This window comes from Thunnus albacares, chromosome 14, assembly GCF_914725855.1.
Source record: "Thunnus albacares chromosome 14, fThuAlb1.1, whole genome shotgun sequence".
NCBI classification, from domain to species: Eukaryota; Metazoa; Chordata; class Actinopteri; order Scombriformes; family Scombridae; genus Thunnus; species Thunnus albacares.
In genome coordinates, this window is record NC_058119.1 from 24,839,142 (window position 1) to 24,858,005 (window position 18,864).

Genomic DNA, 18,864 nt, shown 5'->3' on the forward strand with positions numbered 1-18,864 from the left:
GCTCTACAGCAGCAGGATCCTTTTCTATCCTCATGCTGCCCCCTCCTGGAAAAAGTCTGTCATTACAAGCTGTGGATCTCATGCATAGATCAAACATCCATCAGAACAGTGTTAAAAAATAAGTTATTGAGACAATATGTGTGATGAACAAATATAACAAAACTTCATTAATATAGTAAAATATTAGTATAATATAATAATCATTTATTAAAATCCAGATTAATCTACTAGGGGACCCCATGGGGCCCATAACCCAAATGATACAGCACAAGTGTATTTTGTAAAATGCAACGATACAACTCAGGAACCCTCTACAACATAGTGCCTCAAGATTAGATTATAATGCAGCTCCAATCATCTCAGTTTATAATGTCACATTTACAATTATTTCAATTAACACAAACTAATTGCCACAAGATCAGTTGTTTCTTACTTTAATTAAATAAATAGATAATAAAAACTTCTGTCCAGCCTCTCTTTCTCATTGCACTTGTACCTTGTCAACTACTTGAGAATTTGCATCACAGCTCTTTTGAGTCACTGTCTAATGCTTGACTGTCCTGCCTTGCTTGTTAATCACTTTGGATTAAAGCATCTTCCAAATGACAAAATGTAAATGCTTAACTTGGAGCCTTTGGGCCCCTGAGGACTTGAGTCCCCAGAGCAATTCCCCAGTTGGTAATCCAGCCTTGATCAAAGTTTAATGAGGTTTATTAATACAAGAGTTTGGAAAGAGCACTAAGAACACTGCCGCTGAAAGCAGAGACAATGTTTTAGTTACATGATAAAGACAACAGAAAGGTCAGAGAACTACGTGACAACAATGGCCTTCCGCACACAGACTTCCCTTCTTCATATGTGGGTTTTTTTTGCAGGAGGGCAGATTCAAGGGTCATTAGGGAGAACTGCTCAGACTAGCTGCTGACTTGGTGCTACAACATTCTCACAGTCCACGGACGTTGTTAACAGCCATTCTTACATGGTTTTCACTTTAGTTCAATCTTATTTTGGTTAAAAATAAATAATTATTCATAATTTTCCATAACAAATCAAGTGTGGTCTGTTGTGATGGCTGTATGTAGGGAAAACACAAGGTATTAAAACTTTCTTCTCAACAATATTTCTATAAGGATCCTAGGACTCTTTCCTCTGTCATTATTCAACCCAGCCACATGCACATGCATCATGTCTTACAATATAGCTAGATATACTGTCTTTAATGCTGTGGTGCTCAATACATTGCACGAGTTGTTGCAGCCATGACTAATTGGTCCAAAGTCTCTTTGTCATAACTCATCATGTCTAGTAGCCTCATTGTCTTTGGTCTGCTGAGGTTACTGTGGGTGAAGACATTCTTCTGTGATGGATTTCTACTGTAGGATTGTTCAACATCAGTGTAAATTGGAGGCTCAACATCTGTGATTTATTCATGTCTACGTAATTACAAACAGGCAAGGGACATAATTGTCAATGTCAATCATTAAGAGATCTTTCAGTCTCAACAACTGGGATGGAACATAGGATACGATAAACACACATTTTATGACCATTTGGTTTTGATATGTAGCCCCAACATCAATATGCTGTGCATCAAGACCTGAAATAGAATAGCTCTCTTTAGCCTCAAATAGCCTATAAGTGGCAGGTTCTGAAGAATGATGGCAGTGTACACACAATACAAAAAAATATCCCTCTGAAGAAGAGTGTCAGACGGATATGTTGGACAGTTGCTTGTAATTACTGTCAAATACTGTTTATATACAGTAAGTCTCATACATTACTTGGAAAAGTCTGTAGATATATTGGATAGTTGCTTGTAATTACTTTCAAATAATGTTTATTTAAGGTAATGATGATCAAAATTATGTTTTTGTAAGCCATTTTCGCATGATCCAATTTTTTTGTACAATATAAAACCAATATTTACCAGGAATTTACTGTAATGGGTGTTAAGGGAGGATATAATTTTACATAATTTTTTTGTGTTTTACATCCAGAAATCCGTGCTTTGATGGGGCAGTCTTAAGGATAAATTGGATAATTCTATGAATTTACAAAAGAATACTGTATAAAACAAGCCTTTATTTAAATAAGGTAATTTTAAGGTATTTCTTCATTGTTTTTCTTTTTTTGTACAGATTTATACATTTGGTTAACATTCTAGCAATATTTTATATATTTTTTAATTTTTATTTTACAACAGTTGGACTGTAAAAATGCAGATTATGTCTACAGTAAATATCTGTATTATTTAAAAAAAATCTCTGTAGAATAACTAAAGGTTTTTGGCAGTGTTTAAGTGTTTGGCAACTTTTGCTGCCAGACTTTTAACCATTTTTTAAATTTTTTTTTTTTTTTTTTTTTTTTTTTTTAAATTTTTTTACATTAAATTTAAATTTTTGCTGTAAAAAAACTGACAGTTGCCTTAATTTTACCTTCAGTAATAGGATGTGTATTTTTTGTATTTTTACATAGAATTCAATGTAATTTAACATTCAAGACCATGAAGTAATTGAATAATCCTGTTAAACATATACTATTCCATTATATTAATTTACAGATTACAGCCTTTATTTTATGGTGAATATTTTTAATAAAAATAATTTACTGTGTTTTTATGGCATTTACACTTAATGTAGAAAAAACTGTAAAATAATATAGTAAATTTCTGTGAAATAACTTTTTTTTTTACAGTGTAGACAGAAGCCCTAGCTCCTTGATTGTAAAGGACTAACACTAAAACTCATTGTAGCTGTACTACTCCACATACACAATCAAATAAATACACACACCTAGAATATGATGTTTACTGATCAAGCATGTTTCTTACTGATCGACTATGTGTTGTAGACATTGACAGTTCAAACTCACAATTACTCTATAAGTGTATCAACACATGACCTCAGGGGGTTTCTGCTCACTGGTGGTCTTAGATCATGTGGTCTTGAAATCCACAAATGGCTGTAGACTCGACCGGATATCTTCAGTAAGATGGTAATTTCTGTCTCTCTGTTTATTTCCCTCTGTCTGTGCATCTGCTGTCTGGCTTGTGACCTCTAACTGTGCAGTGTCATCATCACTCATGATGTCACAGCTCCTGGAAGCTCAGAGGTCACACTCTGACCTCACAGGAAACCTGAAAGACATAAACTGCTTAACTGGAGGGCAATCAGAGGTGATCAGACAATGAGCTTGTCTGAGACCTGCAGGCAGAAACACACACAGCCAAGTGTGTGAATCCAGCTACATATCAACATCCAAAAATAGATTTCAAGGATGAAGTTGTGCTGCTCTTTCCTTAAATAAACACATTTTTTTCTGTTTGTTATCATTTGTTTTGTAGCATTAAGTGAATGTTTAAATAATATTTCAATGGTGAGAAGTCCGTTGTAAGTGAGGCTTAGGATGATTTTATTATCTGACAACCATATGCTTCCAGCATTTCAAATATCATTTAGCAATAGAATATTGTTACACATACAAAAACAGTAAAAACCAGAATGAAATGTGTTGTTTTAGTTGTTAAAAATGTGTAGTACGATTTCCACCATCAAAACGGGAAATAACATCAAAGACTGAACTTTCATGCTCAAATCAAACTCACAGGTAAATGCAACGACTTTTATTTGTAGGCACTTTCCATTCACACAAAGAAAACAACGGTTGAAAAACCAAGGAATAAATCACATCCTCTTCATCATTATGTTCATGTGTTTTTGATTTTTGTACAGCAGAAAAGCAAGCTCTGTATTTCTACGCAATGACAACTCTGCTTCACATTTCTGACAAGCATCTTAAGTTACATGTAACACAGCTGTAACATCCACACACAACCTATCTGTGGTGAGACTGTGGGTGTTTGTAAATGCACTGATGCATCAGAGCGATGGAGAAATAATAAGTGCTAATAAATAAGTCTTTGTCTCAGTGTTGGAAAGCGGCCGTCATGCTCAAGTGCTGCTTGAGCTCTTTTTGGGATCCACTAAGAGTTGCATTATTATATTAACATTTTTACTTAACTCTCATAATGCTGAACATGTAAAGGCTCCATAGTCTTTTGAAGACTCATCTGGTGGCTTCTTTAAACAGTTCAGCTGAAATGGTTTTGCAGATTAGACTTGAATAGCGTATGTGTTGCGTGTTCTAAATGTCATAATTTATTCTTAGAAATGTGTTTCACTTCAAACACACGTGCTGTAATACTCTTAAGAATGATCTGTGTTGTGATCTTGTGTAATGTGGTGCGAGCCATACTTGTCATTATAGTTAAGAACTCTTACATCTTAATTCTTAAAGCGAGCAGGCTCCTAGCTGCAGCATGCAACAATGTACAAGCAGGAAGCAAAAAGAGTGAATGAAGGCTAAATAACAGGCAAGTATGTGAATATGAACAGGTAGCAGGTTTTAGCTTCTGTTTAATACAACAAGGGAATGAAAGAAGGAACGGCAGAATGTACAAGGATGAGATGATACAGAGAGACAGTCGGGTTGTTTTGGGTCCTTCAGGAGCTCTTGTCTTCGAAGTAGGTCTGTTCGATGCGCCTGCAGAAGGACAGCAGGTTGCTGTAGCTCTTGATCCTCTCTGCTAGCTCAGTGCTGGTCAGCCTGGTGGTCAGTATGGTGAAGAGGTGACCGAACACTAACGCATCCAACTCTGTAGGCCTGCAACACACACAGACAGACACACCCACTTAGTGTTTGTTACTGCTGAGATTAACCATTCTTTTATTATTTTTATTTTCCTTTTCTTTATGTAGTGAGTCAACTAATTTACTGATCACAGCTGCAGCCGACAATACATCAGCAATAATATTTCTAAGGACACAGTGTGGATCAGTGTTAACTAATCAACATACTGGTCCTTAATTTAAAAAACCTACAGTTAAAACTTGTACCAGTGATGCACCAAAGCATCTCAGCTCACACAGAGAAACTTTCTTCCCTCTGTAAATTATTTCCTCCACTTTTTTCACTCAGCTGTAAATGAGAAATCTGAACTGAAGGGTTAGAAGAAGCCATGACATGAACAAACAGTAAATATGGTTGCAGTTTTAATCATTTATTTAAAGGCACTGATATTTTCCAAAGGTTCTTAGGAGGTACAGAAAGAATCTCTGTGTCACTTTCAGACATGGAAGTTAGGGGTGTCGTTACAACATTACACCACAAGGTGGCACTAAAGAAAATGCTGTCAAATGCTTCCAAATATATTTTTCCTTTAGGCTTACACTCCTGTAAGATCAGCTACAGAGCAGAATTTGACAGGTTCAGCATATTGCTGAAGTACTGGAGTATCATTTCTCACTATGCCATCCTATTGATGTTTAATCATTCAGCTGCTTAGACAGACAAACAAGACTCAGACAGTTAAAGAAACTCACACACATACAGACAGACAGACAGGATACATACTGTTTATTAAAGAAGAACGGTTGTGTTCCCAGCCTCTGAGAGAGAGCCTGGCAGCACTGACTCACATCCTCATAGACCTGAAACACACGAGAGGACAAAAAGTGGCAATAATCATGCTTCTGTCAGTATTTGTGAGGTTTTTATGGGACTGAAAAAAGTTTGGGAGACTACGAAGGAAATATGTAAAAGCACTGAAAAGATCATTGTAAAAATTCATGTTAGTGTATAAATATATCTATACAAAATGAATATGAGACATTCAGCAGGCATGTGATGATGCCAGGTGGTTGCTAACCTGCTCCAGGGTTTTTCCTCCCCAGCCGATGGCGTTCATCTTCCTGCGAACCTCCCACTGCTTCTGATAGGCGAGGATGTTGCTGAGGGGCCACGAGTAAGGATTGCTGTATCTGGGACGAGAGATCTGCATAAAACAAAGACAAGTAATTAAGCTGGCACAGTTGAGGAAGGATGAATAAATCACTGCTAAATCTATGATTAGAAATCTAAGCACAAACAGAAGACACACCTCAGTAGCTGTGGCGTCATCGCACCACTGGATGTACAGCTGTGGAGAGAAGAAGAGACAGCTGAGAAGATGTTCTTTGGGAATATTGATAATGATTGTATGTAACTGCATTGAAGCTGTAATTACCAGTATATTGTTTCCTGGCAGTGAGCAGCAAAGTGATGCCAACCATGTGATGTAGTGTGTGTGTATGTGTGTGTGTGTGTGTGTGTGTGTGTGTGTGTGTGTACCTCAGCAGTCAGCAGCATGTTGTTGACCAACTCCATGTACGCTTTCATTTCAGCTCTTTGAACATCATCTAAGCCATCACTCAAAGAGTGACCCTTAAAACCCCAAAACACACACAGAGAGCATTCGTTTTCTCATCTTGGATGAATCCTATTTTTCTAACAAATTAACACACTAACAGACCATGAGTGAATTCCTAAAAACGAGCGATATTTCTAGAGAACATCTACATTAGAACATTTCTTAAAATATGCTTCTTAATATAAAACATATGAAGAATAAGCAGCGTTTGTGTTACTCACCTTAGCTTTGGTGAACTGCACTATTGGCCCCAGTTCTGACACCACCTGGTTTCCTACGTGGATGAAGGGAATTTTCCCTACAGAGAGAAACATTAATACACACAAAGGGTGAGAGATGCAGACCAATTAAGATCATTATAGTCACTTTTGAAGAACAATCCCAACACTTATAACCACAAAACCCGACAGACCCAGAGCTCAGCAGTGAGAAGATCCAAGAAATATGGACACAAAGTTAACATGATCAATTTTGCTTTGGGATAGACTGTGCCACAAATATTGAGAAATACATAGACGTTAAAAGACACCGAATAGTTGACCAGAGACAGTGATATTTTAGCCTACATGTGATGTAGGTTGCAAAGCTTAGCCAATACGCACCAAATAAACTTAAGTACAAAGATGACGTCTGTTTCAACTGGATCTAAACGTAGTCTGGTTATATGTGAATACAAGATATTGGGTCTGAAAACGTGTACTAACCAGAAGGCGACATGTATTCAGCATTCGCTCTGCAAACCACCTGCACTGGCAGACCGCACATCCTGAGGTAAGCCTGCACAGGAGAGAAACAAGACAAGGTCAATTAAAGCCTTAACTGAGAAGTAAATCAGTTTCCCAGAGAGGTGTCATGCATGCAGAAACTAACATCTGCACAAAATATGCCGGCACTCATACTGACACGTTCACTGAAAACGAACAGAACTTCACCTGAACAGCAAGAGAGGAGGCGCAGTCTGACAGCAGAATTTGATCCTCTGTAAAAACAACAACACAGTAATGAAAACAATTACATTAATAGCTACGTCTCTATGGTGACAATTCATGTTGTTTCTTCCTTTCAGACTAACAGACTTACCCTTCAGCGGTTGGTACAAGGTTGCATTTTCAGGCCAAGGCTCTGTAGCTGTCAATGTCATGAGAAGACATGTAAGTAGACACACACACACATAATTACAAGGTAATAAGTTGGTTTATCAAACTGTTATGTTGCTTCGGAGTTCAACAATTAACGTTATTCTATTTAACTCTGCAATACATTCAAAAATGAATCATTGTAACGTTAATTAAAATGTAACTGTGTGCTAACAGACACGCCCCTCATCCATGTGTTTAGCAAAAGCCCTTTTTAGCCAGTTAGTGTTAATAAAGCTGTTAACCGGATGAATGGTGATAATACAAAGCCCTTCAGAAGACAGGTAAACTTCTCAGCAACAGTTTATGGGGTTTCACATCACTGTTGCGCGTACATAAAGTTTTTTTTACACTAATTTAGCCATCTAGGACTCGCACAGAGCTCTAACCAAGCTAATCTCTGCTAAAGAAACAGAACAGGATGACAGTCATCGTTACAGTTATAAGCGAACAGTTGAACTACAGCGCCCATTTGTATGTAGTTAACTAATATTAGGAAACAGCTACATCACAGTAAACGTTAGCTGACGTTAGCTGGCTGAAGCTAGCTTAATACATAATAACAGACGCCGTTTGAAAGTCGACACGTTAACTGACCCGCTATCTGCGTCACGAAGGCCTCTGCAGCAAGAGACATGGTGCTGTTGTTGTTTCCTTTATGTTTAACTAAAGATTTAGATGACAGTTGAGGTCAATTTGGCTACATGCAAGTTTAAGGGCAAGTGCTTGTTCTGCTGTCATCGACCGGTCCGCCAGCGATTTAAGTCCCGAGGAAACAATGTAACTCCAATCATTTGGTTCCGCTCTACGCTGGAAACAACAACGGTCTAGTGTAGTTAGTCAGTGTGTGTGTGTGTGTGTGTGTGTGTGTGTGTGTGTGTGTGTGTGTGTGTGTGTGTGTGTGTGTGTGTGTGCGCGCGCGATCACATATCCAGAAGGTGGACATAATAATAGAAACATCTCACAATGCATCCCAATACAACACAATCGCGATGTTTAGCCTTAAAACCTTTTATCATAATTTTGAATAAGCTTTAACACACTCTCACGAGCGCCAAACTGTATGCTTTGCAAAAGTTAGTGTGTACTCTGGTTTATTTGCATAACTTCTTGTTTATATTACTTCCTCACAGACATTTAGTTAAGGCAAGGCAACCTTATTTATAAAGTACATTTCATACCCAGGACAATTTAAAGTGTTTTACACAAAAGAAAGGAGTATTGTAGCAAGAACAATTCAAGTCATTGAATAAAAACGTTAATGTGAGGATAATATTCATTGTAATTATTAAAGCATAAGAAATTAAACTCAGTTAAAAACATGTAAAACTGAATATTAAAACTATTTAAAAACGATAGAAATGTATGGATATAACGATGTAAACACATAAACGCAAAATAGAAATTAAACATAAAACTCATGTCTTGTAATAAAGGCAGTGACTGTTCTATGGTCTAAGTCAGTGTTCAGTCGAAGTGGACTTTATAACTAATCATCCTGTTAACATAGCTTGTTTCCTCTAACTGACTACATTTAAAATTGGTCTGATCGTTACCTGAAAATGAATTCCAGCTTCTTTAACATAACATGATCTTGGTTAGTTTCTCTTCCAGACTACAATACTCAGTGATACCAGACGGGGGCGTCACTGCTTCATCACAGCCGGAGTGATGCTACCAGGCAGGTCGGTAAGAGAGATAGACACGAGACAAAACAGTAGATATGCACCATGTCCACGCAGCACATACAGATTCACGCGCCATTATTTATGGACAGGATAGATGTTTAAGAGACGTTTCTTAATGTACCAGAAAGGGCAATAAACGTATTGCTTATATTACATCCACAAGGGGAATATATTGCTGTTTCCCTTCAAAATAGGTTATCTCTAAATATATAATCAACCAAGTATATAGCCTACACAGAATGGGACGTGTCATAGTCTCCAGATTTACAGTGTGCAGTTGATTGGTTTACTCTATTTCCCACAGCAGAGCAAAACAAGTAAAGTATCCCTTAGTTCTCTTGTGGCTCCTGTCTTAAATTGCAGACATGTTGAGCCATAGAAGTATAAATATGTGGAGCTTCTTTTTTTTTTTTTGCCTGACCGATCAGCTTTGTAGTGGATGTCCAGTATTTGATAGCTGCTCCAGGTTGCTCTGTGTCAGCTCCTCGGTGCCCTTTCTGCACATTTCACCGCGTCTCGACCGGAAGCCACCAATTGAAGGAGCTCTCGGCGCTCATTTCCCTTACATCCTACCACACACACACACACACACACACACACGCAAAAAGAGAGTAGTGGGTGTTCATCAAAAGTGTCCTGTATCCCAAGTAAGCTGTGCGTAAAGGATGCGTAAAAGGCGCATAAAAATTACAAGACACTGAGCTCGCTAAAGAGACAATTTAGCGTAGAACAACTTTGTCTAGAGCCTATAATATTTATGATGGTCTCTGTCATGTTTTAAGATTTTATAGTGCCATTTACTTGAAAATATGAAGCATTTTAAACGTTTAACGTGACAGCAGTTTTCCTACAGAGAGTGTTGAGGCAGCCTGACTTATTTTGAGCTCTGAGACAAAAAAACAATGGCACTGAAGCTGCAGCCTCCAACACTCGGTCTTTACTCAGGCAGTGTTTGAGCAAACTGTCGCTATAATGATTAAAAACGTTGAGGATCACCATGTATCTGCTCGGAGCACATTTTAAATCCCCCACACGGGAGAAAATCCTCAGCCTCTCAGTTGAGACATTACGGACAAGATATTTGTCTTGGCTCCCCTTCAAGTGACTTTACGCTCCGTTAAATTATGACTTTAACAAAGAGCGTGTACAGAAGATTTCTCACTTGTATTTAATGCCAAGTTTGTGTTAAGAAGTCCTTATTTTTTCCTCTATCAAACAAGCTTATCGACAGCACAGGAAGATTGATTTTCTTAATATTGTTCTGGTTGTTTGTTTGAGCCAAAAATGAAGATTATGTTTCGTCTTTCATTCATAAATGTGTGTGTGTGTGTGTGTGGGGGTGGGGGTGGGTGGGTGGGTGGGTGGGTGTGTGTGTGTGTGTGTGTGTGTGAGAGAGACAGAGAGAGACAGAGAGAGAGAGAGACGAAGAAACATATTTGCAGTTTGAAACATTTTTTTTAATTTTTATCATCTAGTATTTTATCAAAACATTTCCACATATAAAATTCTTACACGAAGGTATTTTTCCTTTTTTTTTCCAAAAAAAGAAAAAAAAAAAGATCACGTACAAAAGAACATAGATGATGTTTGCTACAGATAATAAAATATGCTTCTAAATAACAGGCTACAAATAAAAATAAGTACTGACGTAGGCTATAATAGAAATCAATAGCATATTAAACTGGAATCAAAGAGAGAACATATTCTTTGAAAATGCATCATTATGCTATTTCAGAGAGGATTATTTTAAACCTCTTGGTGCTGAATAAAATAACAAACGTCATGTTCGCTAAAACCCTGTAACCCTGAGAAAAGAAGTTGGATTTACAGTCAGTGTCGTGCATTAGAAACCTCTACCTCCAATTTGGCTGTTTGCATTTTCGATTCTTTATTTATTTATATCCCCGTGCGTACATATTTTTTTTACTCTCCCCCCTAAATTATTAAAGATGTATTCACTCGTTGGAGATAAGAATTTCAGCACGATATGGCTACTTATCCTACTAAATATGCATTGTTTTTGGGTGCTCCTGTATGTACAAAACAAAAGCTACATTCGTTGTCCAACCACCCTGCAGGTCAGCCGCAGAGCAATTTGGTGTTTCTGGTGTTTCAGGTATCGTAGGAAGTTCGTTGTTTTTTTTTTTCCCTGTTAAGCGCCAGTTTGTGGAAACAACATTTTGGTAATGTGCATATTCATAAGTTAGGCTATCTCATCTTTTAGGTAGCTATTATAAAAAAAACAACCCTGTATTATGTTTACCCTGTAGAAATAAAAACCCTGTTTTCTCCAAAAAGACACAATCTCTCCAGGGAGAGTTTGGCAACACTGCAACCAATAGGCACCATGCTTTTACGCATTTTAAAATCGGCTTTATAAATATGAAACAATTCCCCAATTTCACCAGAGATCAAAGACATTCATTAATGAATTAAATGTGAAGACTAAAATTGGATGTAAACTCGCTCTATATATAACACAAACAGGCTAAGAATTAAAATATAAGACAAAATAGGCTACATTGAAGACTTTTCAACACACAGATGGATGAACAGTTTAGGATTGTTTCAGGACTGCAGACACCTTTACGGAAGGGGATTAGGGACACATGTGGAAAAATCCATTTGAGTTTAAAGTCAGAATTTAATCTCAGCATTCTGACTTTAAACTCAAATGAATGTTTCACATGTGGCCCTAATCCTCTTCCGTACACATTGGATCAATTTTGCAACATATGTTTTGGAGTATGAAGGTGCTAACATGGCTGCCTTTCACGGCCGTCCCATATTAAGTTTTCAGACAGCGATCACTGCCTTGATGCTACTCTCACTGCTGTTATTGTTGTTGTTGTTGTTGTTGTTATTGTTGTTGTCCGTTGCCTTCTTGTTTTTGCTGCGTCCTTTGGTGTTGGGAAGCTTGTTGTCTTTCTTCCAGCGCATGCGCCGGTTCTGGAACCACACCTTCACCTGCCTCTCGGATAGGCAGAGCGCGTGAGCCACCTCGACTCGGCGGCGGCGCGTGAGATAACGGCTGAAGTGGAACTCCTTCTCGAGCTCCAAAACCTGCTGGCGCGTGTAAGCGGTCCGCAGCCGCTTTGGTTCAGGACCCATGTGGTTCGGATTAACTGGTTACAAATAAATAAAAGAAAGGAGAGAGAGAGAAAGACAAATAATTTATTTTTTTAATTTATTTAGATTTCATTTGACTTTTTTTCAATTTAATCTTATGTTCAGCTATAAAAGAAGTAATATAACATCAGCCTCTATATTAGCCTAAATAAAGTGAAATTAGTGTGAAAGAATAACATTTTAAAATCTTATTTTAACATTATTACAGTGACTATCATGTGGAATTTTTTTAGTGTTAATCTTCATTTGTGGTTGTCTGGGAAACGGCCCAAGAAACGATTTTACTTTTTTTAAAAATACATTTTTTTGTTCACCCGCAGCGTTGCACAACACACAGACACACAATACCTTGCACACACTCATACACACTCTCTCTCTCTCTCTCTCTCTCTCTCTCTCTCTCTCTCTCACACACACACACACACACACACACACACACACACACACACACACACACACACACAAACACACACACATACTGTGGCAGAGCCATAAAACTTTATAGGGGTTGTAATTCTCTCTGACTCTCACTGAGATCATAAATAACTCGACAACAAAAACGATGCTCACAAATGGACAAAACACTAGAAAAAAGAAAGAAAGAAAGAAAGAAAGAAAGGAAGGAAGAGAGGAGAGCTAGAGAGAGAGAGTCTTGCAGATTAACAAAATCAGAAACAAGGAAATGAGACAGACTGAAATGAGGCTAGATATTTAAATGGAGGGAGCGTGCAGCAGAGATAGAAAGATTAAAATCTCCAGGTCATCTCACCCTGAGCGATGTGCACTTTCTTCATCCACGGGTAGACAACAATAGGCGGCTTGTCTTTACCCTGGCAGGCCGTTTTCCTCTGCACCTGAGCGGGTTTTGCACAGGTCATCCAGGCCTGGCACTGTAGGTCACCCACGGAGAACCTCTCCTTACCAGGGGCATCTGTGTCTCTGTGTCCGGGGAAGGGCGCACTTTGGGGCTGCGAGTGGTCCACTCCATCCTCCCGGTGATGCCCCTGCAAAGAGTGTTGATAGCCGGTTTGTTGTGGTGTGTAGGGAGGCGGAGGGGGCTGCATTGACTGGTAGCCCCTTCCATAACTACCACTGTCCTGGGGGTTGCTGTAATACCCCCCTTGGTCACTAAAATTACTGTAATCTTCCTCACAAGGCGGGAACTGCGGCTCAGCATATTTACAGCTCACCACGTAGGACTCCATGATTGATTTATAGCGAGGCTGGTAGGAGAATACTAATTTTTCTTTCTCTCCCCTCTCTCTGTCTCTTTTTCCCCCTCTGGCATCAAGCCATCCTGCGGCTGTCAAATAGACAGACGGCCGCGCGGGCCACGTGACCCTGCGGTCAGCCAATGAGAGGCGACACTTCGGGTTGTTTATGTCAGACGTAATGGGATAATTTGAAGGGGAAAAAAAATGTTCATTATAGGACTAATGAAGATTTGCTAGTGGGGGAAAATGGATAAGATGAGATGTTTGTAGATTTTAAAAAATAAAGATGATAATCCGATAATATGGGGAGCAAAATATCATATCTGGATATATATATCTGTATATCTATCTATCTATCTATCTATCTATCTATCTATCTATCTATCTATCTATCTATCTATCTATCTATCTATCACTCCCCACTCCCCACCCCCCACCGCCCTTACACAGCACCTATTGAAACGCACGGACTGTAGATTTATGACTTTTAGCTGACTGACTTTAACCCCCACCCAGATGGCCGGAGCTGAAAAATTAATCTCGGCCATATTGAAGGACGGCGGGGCCATATTTGGCCTTGTGGCCGGTCAAAAGACGGACAACAAAACGTGGCCGGCCAGAAAGGTCCCCAATAAAAGAATGGGATAAAAGGTTCCCAGACAGTGACTAGTAGTTGGCTTTGTTAGGCCGGGGTCAGCCCGAGGTGTCCCGTTCACCACCACCAACTCGGCTTTTCAAGGCAGAAAAAAAATGCATTGCTTGGCTTAAAAAATGATTGTAAAGCAAGCTGGACGAGAGAAAAATGGGACAGGGCTAAAATAAAATAAATGAAGGCAAATTATGCTGGATGCAAAATCGAAAAAAGTGAAAGAGATAAGTGAGAATATGTTAAATTAAAGCCCTCACACGAAGAAAAGGTCGTATAATGAGGGTGCTAGTAGTCCGTGAATTGTGTTGTTTCTTTACAAACTGCTAAACCACAAATGAAAAATCATATATGCGCTGAGGGGTAGATCCGTTTGAAACCCTCCAGGATCGCGTTAAAGGTTTCTTCTTTGGCTGCAGCTGCTCTCTGAGGGTGAAGTGCTGATGCTCAGCCAAAACCTCTTAATAACTCCTGCGATGTACTATTACTTCTGCCTAATATACCTTGTAATAATAATCTAATAAAGAGGTGAGGGAGAAAGTGTTTTTGCTTGGCTCTGGCATTAAAGCCAGCTCATATGAAGGGTTTAATGGGTATGAAGATTTTGGCATGCCTGACAGAGTGCAAGTGAACCTAAGATTATATTGCTTTAATCTGTCTGATCTAATGAGTCATTTCGCTTCAGAATAGCTCATAATAAATGACCGAAGATGACTGATAAGCTACCAGATAGGCGATAAAGTGGATAAATCTCAGCTTTTTTTGTCAGTTTAAACCATTTTCCATTTGTCTCACAGGCAGGGGCATACAGCTTCATAGGCAAAGACTTCCAACATGGAAAAAAACAAATTAACAACTTCCATTTACGTACCCTTGAGCAAGGCACTTACACCCTATATTGTGAAGGGAAAATACTTCCATTCGTTTTGTCCAAAGTGGGATTTTCATCAGTTTATAGATTAATTAAAGCTTTAACTTCAATCAGACAGTTTGCAACATTAAAGGATAGATCCTTCATTTTTCATGTCTGTCTTAAAACAATTAGTCAGGTGCCTAAATAAGCACTGACACATGTTTTCCTTGCTGTAATCATACTGGCCATTAAGAGATCCCTTTATAATGCACTTACAATATAAGTGATGGGGGACAAAACCCACAGTCCTCCTTCCTCATAAAAATGTGTTTAAAAGTTGATCTGAGGCTAATATGAAGCTTCAGACGTCCAAATGAGTCAAATCAAGAAGATATTTTTCATTGTTAGTGTCTTTTTTGTGCCAAATTCCCTCTTTTTGTTACATTCTTGTGTAAGATATCAACTTAATTTGATTAACTCAAACTGCTGAAGCTTCATATTATCTTAAGATGAATTTTTAAATGCATTTTTTCTTAAAACAAGGACTGTAGACTTTGTCCCCCATCGATTACATTGAAAGCACATTTAAAGGGGGTCTTTTAGTATGAACAGGAGGAATGATTACAGCGAGCAAAACCCTTTTTTTTTAGTGTTCACTGAATTGTTTTAAGACAGACTTGAAAACCTTGTGTACCTATCCTTTAAAGCATCAGCTAAGATAAAGCATTTCAAAGGCATTCCTGTGTAAAAATGGATGGAATTACAGCAACATTAGCTACTGGGCTGCAGAGGTGATGTCATCGGGCCAGCAAGCAGCATGAACAGTAAGTCGTTTTGAGTTTCTGCGTCTTAATCAACACTTCACCGAACAGATCTTAAAGTCCACATGTGCAAATCATTTTTATTGGATGATCAGCTTGGATGCAGAAAGCAAAAAGATGACATGTCGACTTCATTTCCCACCGTCAGCTCACTGGAGCTGCTTGGTGTGTATATAACTGCAAAAAAAAAAAAAAAAAAAAAAAAAAAAAGCCATATAGCTCCCTAAAGAGTGGAGCTGTAGAAGAACATGTACATTTAGCAAAGCAAGAGAATTGAAAGCAGTCATCAGTTTTTCCCTCTCTTCCGTGGATTTTGATAGATGGTTAGTCGTCGCCCATAGACTCCCCTAGAACCCAATCTGTGACCGAGGCAGCTCCACACACATTCGGTTCTACAGGGTATATATAGGCGAAGGTTCACTTCACGCCTGGCTGCTGATGACTTCTTTTGGTCGCTGACAGAGATTTACACTCGTACCTTCTCATGCAGAGATTTTTCTTTTTTTTTTCCACAGAAGGGCATTATATTTACTATAAGTCTGCCTAAAAATAATGACAGTACTTAAATACACCATCCCTTCATTTTTTTTTTACATCATGTTCCTGTTGTTCAACATGTGATGTATCAGTGTCATTGTGTCAGTGATTGAAACCATTAATGGTGCTGTAGCATGTAGCTTTTTGACATCAATAACTCATTAAGGCATCCCACATTAATTCTAATACATACAAGTGTAATTGCTGTAAGCAAGACTGTCAGTCTCAATGGTGCACTGTGGATAAAGTGGATATCTGTTTGGGAATTCTGATCTTCTAGATCATTTTTAATTAAGTTTATGAACTTGGTGCACCTATAGGCTTTACATTAGGCTGTTAATGCTTATATTACATAGGAAAAAGTGCCATAGGTGTAAATACAATTGTCAAAACTGTGAAATCTGAAGCAGTGAGTCACTAACCTGAATCTGTTGATTGCTACCAATGACCTCATTTTGTTGTATATTCTATCATTTTAACCACAGCAGGAAATCATCTCTTTTAAAGGCTGAAACAATGCAGGAAGTCCCGAATCCACCTCTTTCACACTTTCACCTTCAGTAGGTTTTGAGTATTTCGACTCAATGACAGTTGGTCACTTGCCAAAGTAAACAAGCCACCAGCCGCAGTGCAAACGTGACCAGCATTGGGATGGTGTCTAATGGCAATGGGCTAAACATGAGGATTACAATGAATGCTTGAAAGAACGCGGCCCTGAGGACAAGTCTATATTTCTCATTTAGATCCTTCTGAGATCCATTTATGACGGTCCACAGCTCCTACAGATGTTTATGAGCTGGCCACAGGCAATAACCAGGGATGTTCAAATAAAAATTATAATCAGGCAATCTGAGGCGAGATTACCATGGATATGACTGATGGCATAGACATTACAGTTGGTATTGTTGTTATTGTTATTGTCTCTCCTACTGTTTTTGTTTGGATAATTAAAGGGTAAACTAGATATGTATTGATTTTCATCCTCATGCTTCACTGCAGGCAACATTACCCTCATCTTCTTCCATTCCCACATATTATGTGTTTATTCGAGTATGTTAATTAAGAATATTGCTGACATTTACTTGCAAAAAAGCCACAAATAATATATAATGTGTTGTGCATATGTAGCCTATGTACTGTATATATTTTTCACAAGAAGCCATTGGGATCTTTGGTTTCCACTTCTTGCCTCGGGGGTGATTTTCTGTGCTCTGGCAGACACTCATTCCTGCTGTTTACACTTACAAAATTCCCATGGTTTAAATGAGAGGCTGGTGAAAACTCTGGTCTTAATTACTATGTTGCCAAAGCAAAAAAGCTTGTGTTGCATGGAGAGAAAGAAAAGAAAAAAAAACAGCAAAACTTTATGTGAAGCAACCTTGGTTTCATATGAAACAGTGTGAAAGGTTAGCAAAACTTTGATCCTTTACACTCCTGATTGGTTGAATAATGAAACTTTTAGCGTTTAGAGCACCAATCTATTCAGTTTAAGACTATTAATCCATGCCTTGAGTAAAAAAAAAAGGACTTTGACCTAAAACTTTCATTTTTCACAATCATCCCGGCCTAAATTCTCCTGCTAAATAGGGGTTTGAAACCTGGAGTCATTAGCTTACCTTCTGAAAGGGATTCCCTGCTCTGAACTTTGGAGGGACTCCTTTTTTTTTAGAGGCAACAACAACGGAGTGATGTTTCGGTTTTTGAAAGAGCATTCTTCTTTAAGAATGTAGCCTAGCTGCCGTCAGGTCGCGAGAGGGTCAATCAGAATCGTTGACCGCTGGTTCACCGTTTCATTAGTCCTCGCGCTGGACAGGGCCACGCAGGGGCTCGAGCTGGGGACCATCCAGAGTTCACGCGGCCTGCGGGAGTCGCGAGCCCATTGTTCCGCTGGTTTTTCTCTCTCTGTTGTAGATACATTATTGTTGTGCAAAGGCAAATGCTCGCGCGAAATTAAAAGGGTCAAAGTGTGAGAACGTGCAGCTACCAGTACAGAACGAAGCCGTTTATTTATAGATTGAAATATAGTCCGTTCATTTGACTTCACATGAGTTTTTTTAAATTGTCACTTCTATTTTTGACTAGTCTTATATTATAAGATCTTATATAGCCGTTTAATTAACCTTCGTGTTTCTTTTATGGATACTCTGAGTATTGATTAGCTCCAAACTTGTAGCTTATACGGCGAGTTTCCCTCTAATATTCACCTGTTTTGTTGACAATGTAGCGTAATATGTATCCTTTATGAATTTATTTTTATTCATTCATAATATCGCATACGTATCTCACGCTTTCTCTGAATTCAACGCTCAGTTCTGACACTATAAGCAGCTATTCATATAAACCGTTTATTGCCTTTTAGATCAAGTCTTAAATAAAGAGTTGGGTCTGTGATATAAAGCCATTCAGATGTGCTTTTCTCTCTGGGGTCGTTTCACTTTTTCATCTTAGACAGGCTGACCGCCGGCTCACCCCTCCGCCCCCGGCCTTCTGCCGGGTCAAAGCCGAGCTGAGAGCAGCTTTAACCCGGTTTAGACATTAACTGCGACCTCCAGCCCTGGGAACGCTTGAACCGTCTCGGACTGACCAGCGCGAA

At 38.7% G+C, this 18,864-nt stretch overlaps 2 protein-coding genes across 2 annotated transcripts; both read right to left on the reverse strand.

The window, feature by feature from the left end:
* Nucleotides 1-3,607: 3,607 nt before the first annotated feature.
* Nucleotides 3,608-8,180, reverse strand: mtx2 (metaxin 2). The gene is made up of 10 exons (XM_044372001.1): nucleotides 7,981-8,180; nucleotides 7,328-7,375; nucleotides 7,180-7,226; nucleotides 6,952-7,024; nucleotides 6,469-6,545; nucleotides 6,169-6,261; nucleotides 5,939-5,977; nucleotides 5,708-5,833; nucleotides 5,413-5,489; nucleotides 3,608-4,662 (listed from the first exon to the last, which is right to left on the reverse strand). The coding sequence occupies exons 1-10, from the start codon at nucleotides 8,018-8,020 to the stop codon at nucleotides 4,503-4,505; spliced, it is 780 nt and encodes a 259-aa protein (XP_044227936.1). The 5' UTR covers nucleotides 8,021-8,180; the 3' UTR covers nucleotides 3,608-4,502.
* A 2,457-nt stretch (nucleotides 8,181-10,637) lies between these two features.
* Nucleotides 10,638-13,642, reverse strand: LOC122996523 (homeobox protein Hox-D4b-like). The gene is made up of 2 exons (XM_044372002.1): nucleotides 12,970-13,642; nucleotides 10,638-12,196 (listed from the first exon to the last, which is right to left on the reverse strand). Exons 1-2 carry the CDS (start codon nucleotides 13,403-13,405, stop codon nucleotides 11,868-11,870), a joined length of 765 nt encoding a protein of 254 aa, XP_044227937.1. The 5' UTR covers nucleotides 13,406-13,642; the 3' UTR covers nucleotides 10,638-11,867.
* Between the last annotated feature and the right edge of the window lie 5,222 nt (nucleotides 13,643-18,864).

Coding starts and splice junctions, on each gene's coding strand:
- mtx2 (XM_044372001.1), bottom strand. CDS start 8,020: ATGTCTCTTGCTGCAGAGGCCTTCGTGACGCAGATAGCGG. Junction 6,546..6,951: donor TGAATACATGTCGCCTTCTG/GTTAGTACACGT, acceptor TTCTCTCTGTAG/GGAAAATTCCCTTCATCCAC. Junction 5,834..5,938: donor ATGACGCCACAGCTACTGAG/GTGTGTCTTCTG, acceptor TGTTTTATGCAG/ATCTCTCGTCCCAGATACAG.
- LOC122996523 (XM_044372002.1), bottom strand. CDS start 13,405: ATGGAGTCCTACGTGGTGAGCTGTAAATATGCTGAGCCGCAGTTCCCG. Junction 12,197..12,969: donor GAAAGTGCACATCGCTCAGG/GTGAGATGACCT, acceptor ATTTGTAACCAG/TTAATCCGAACCACATGGGT.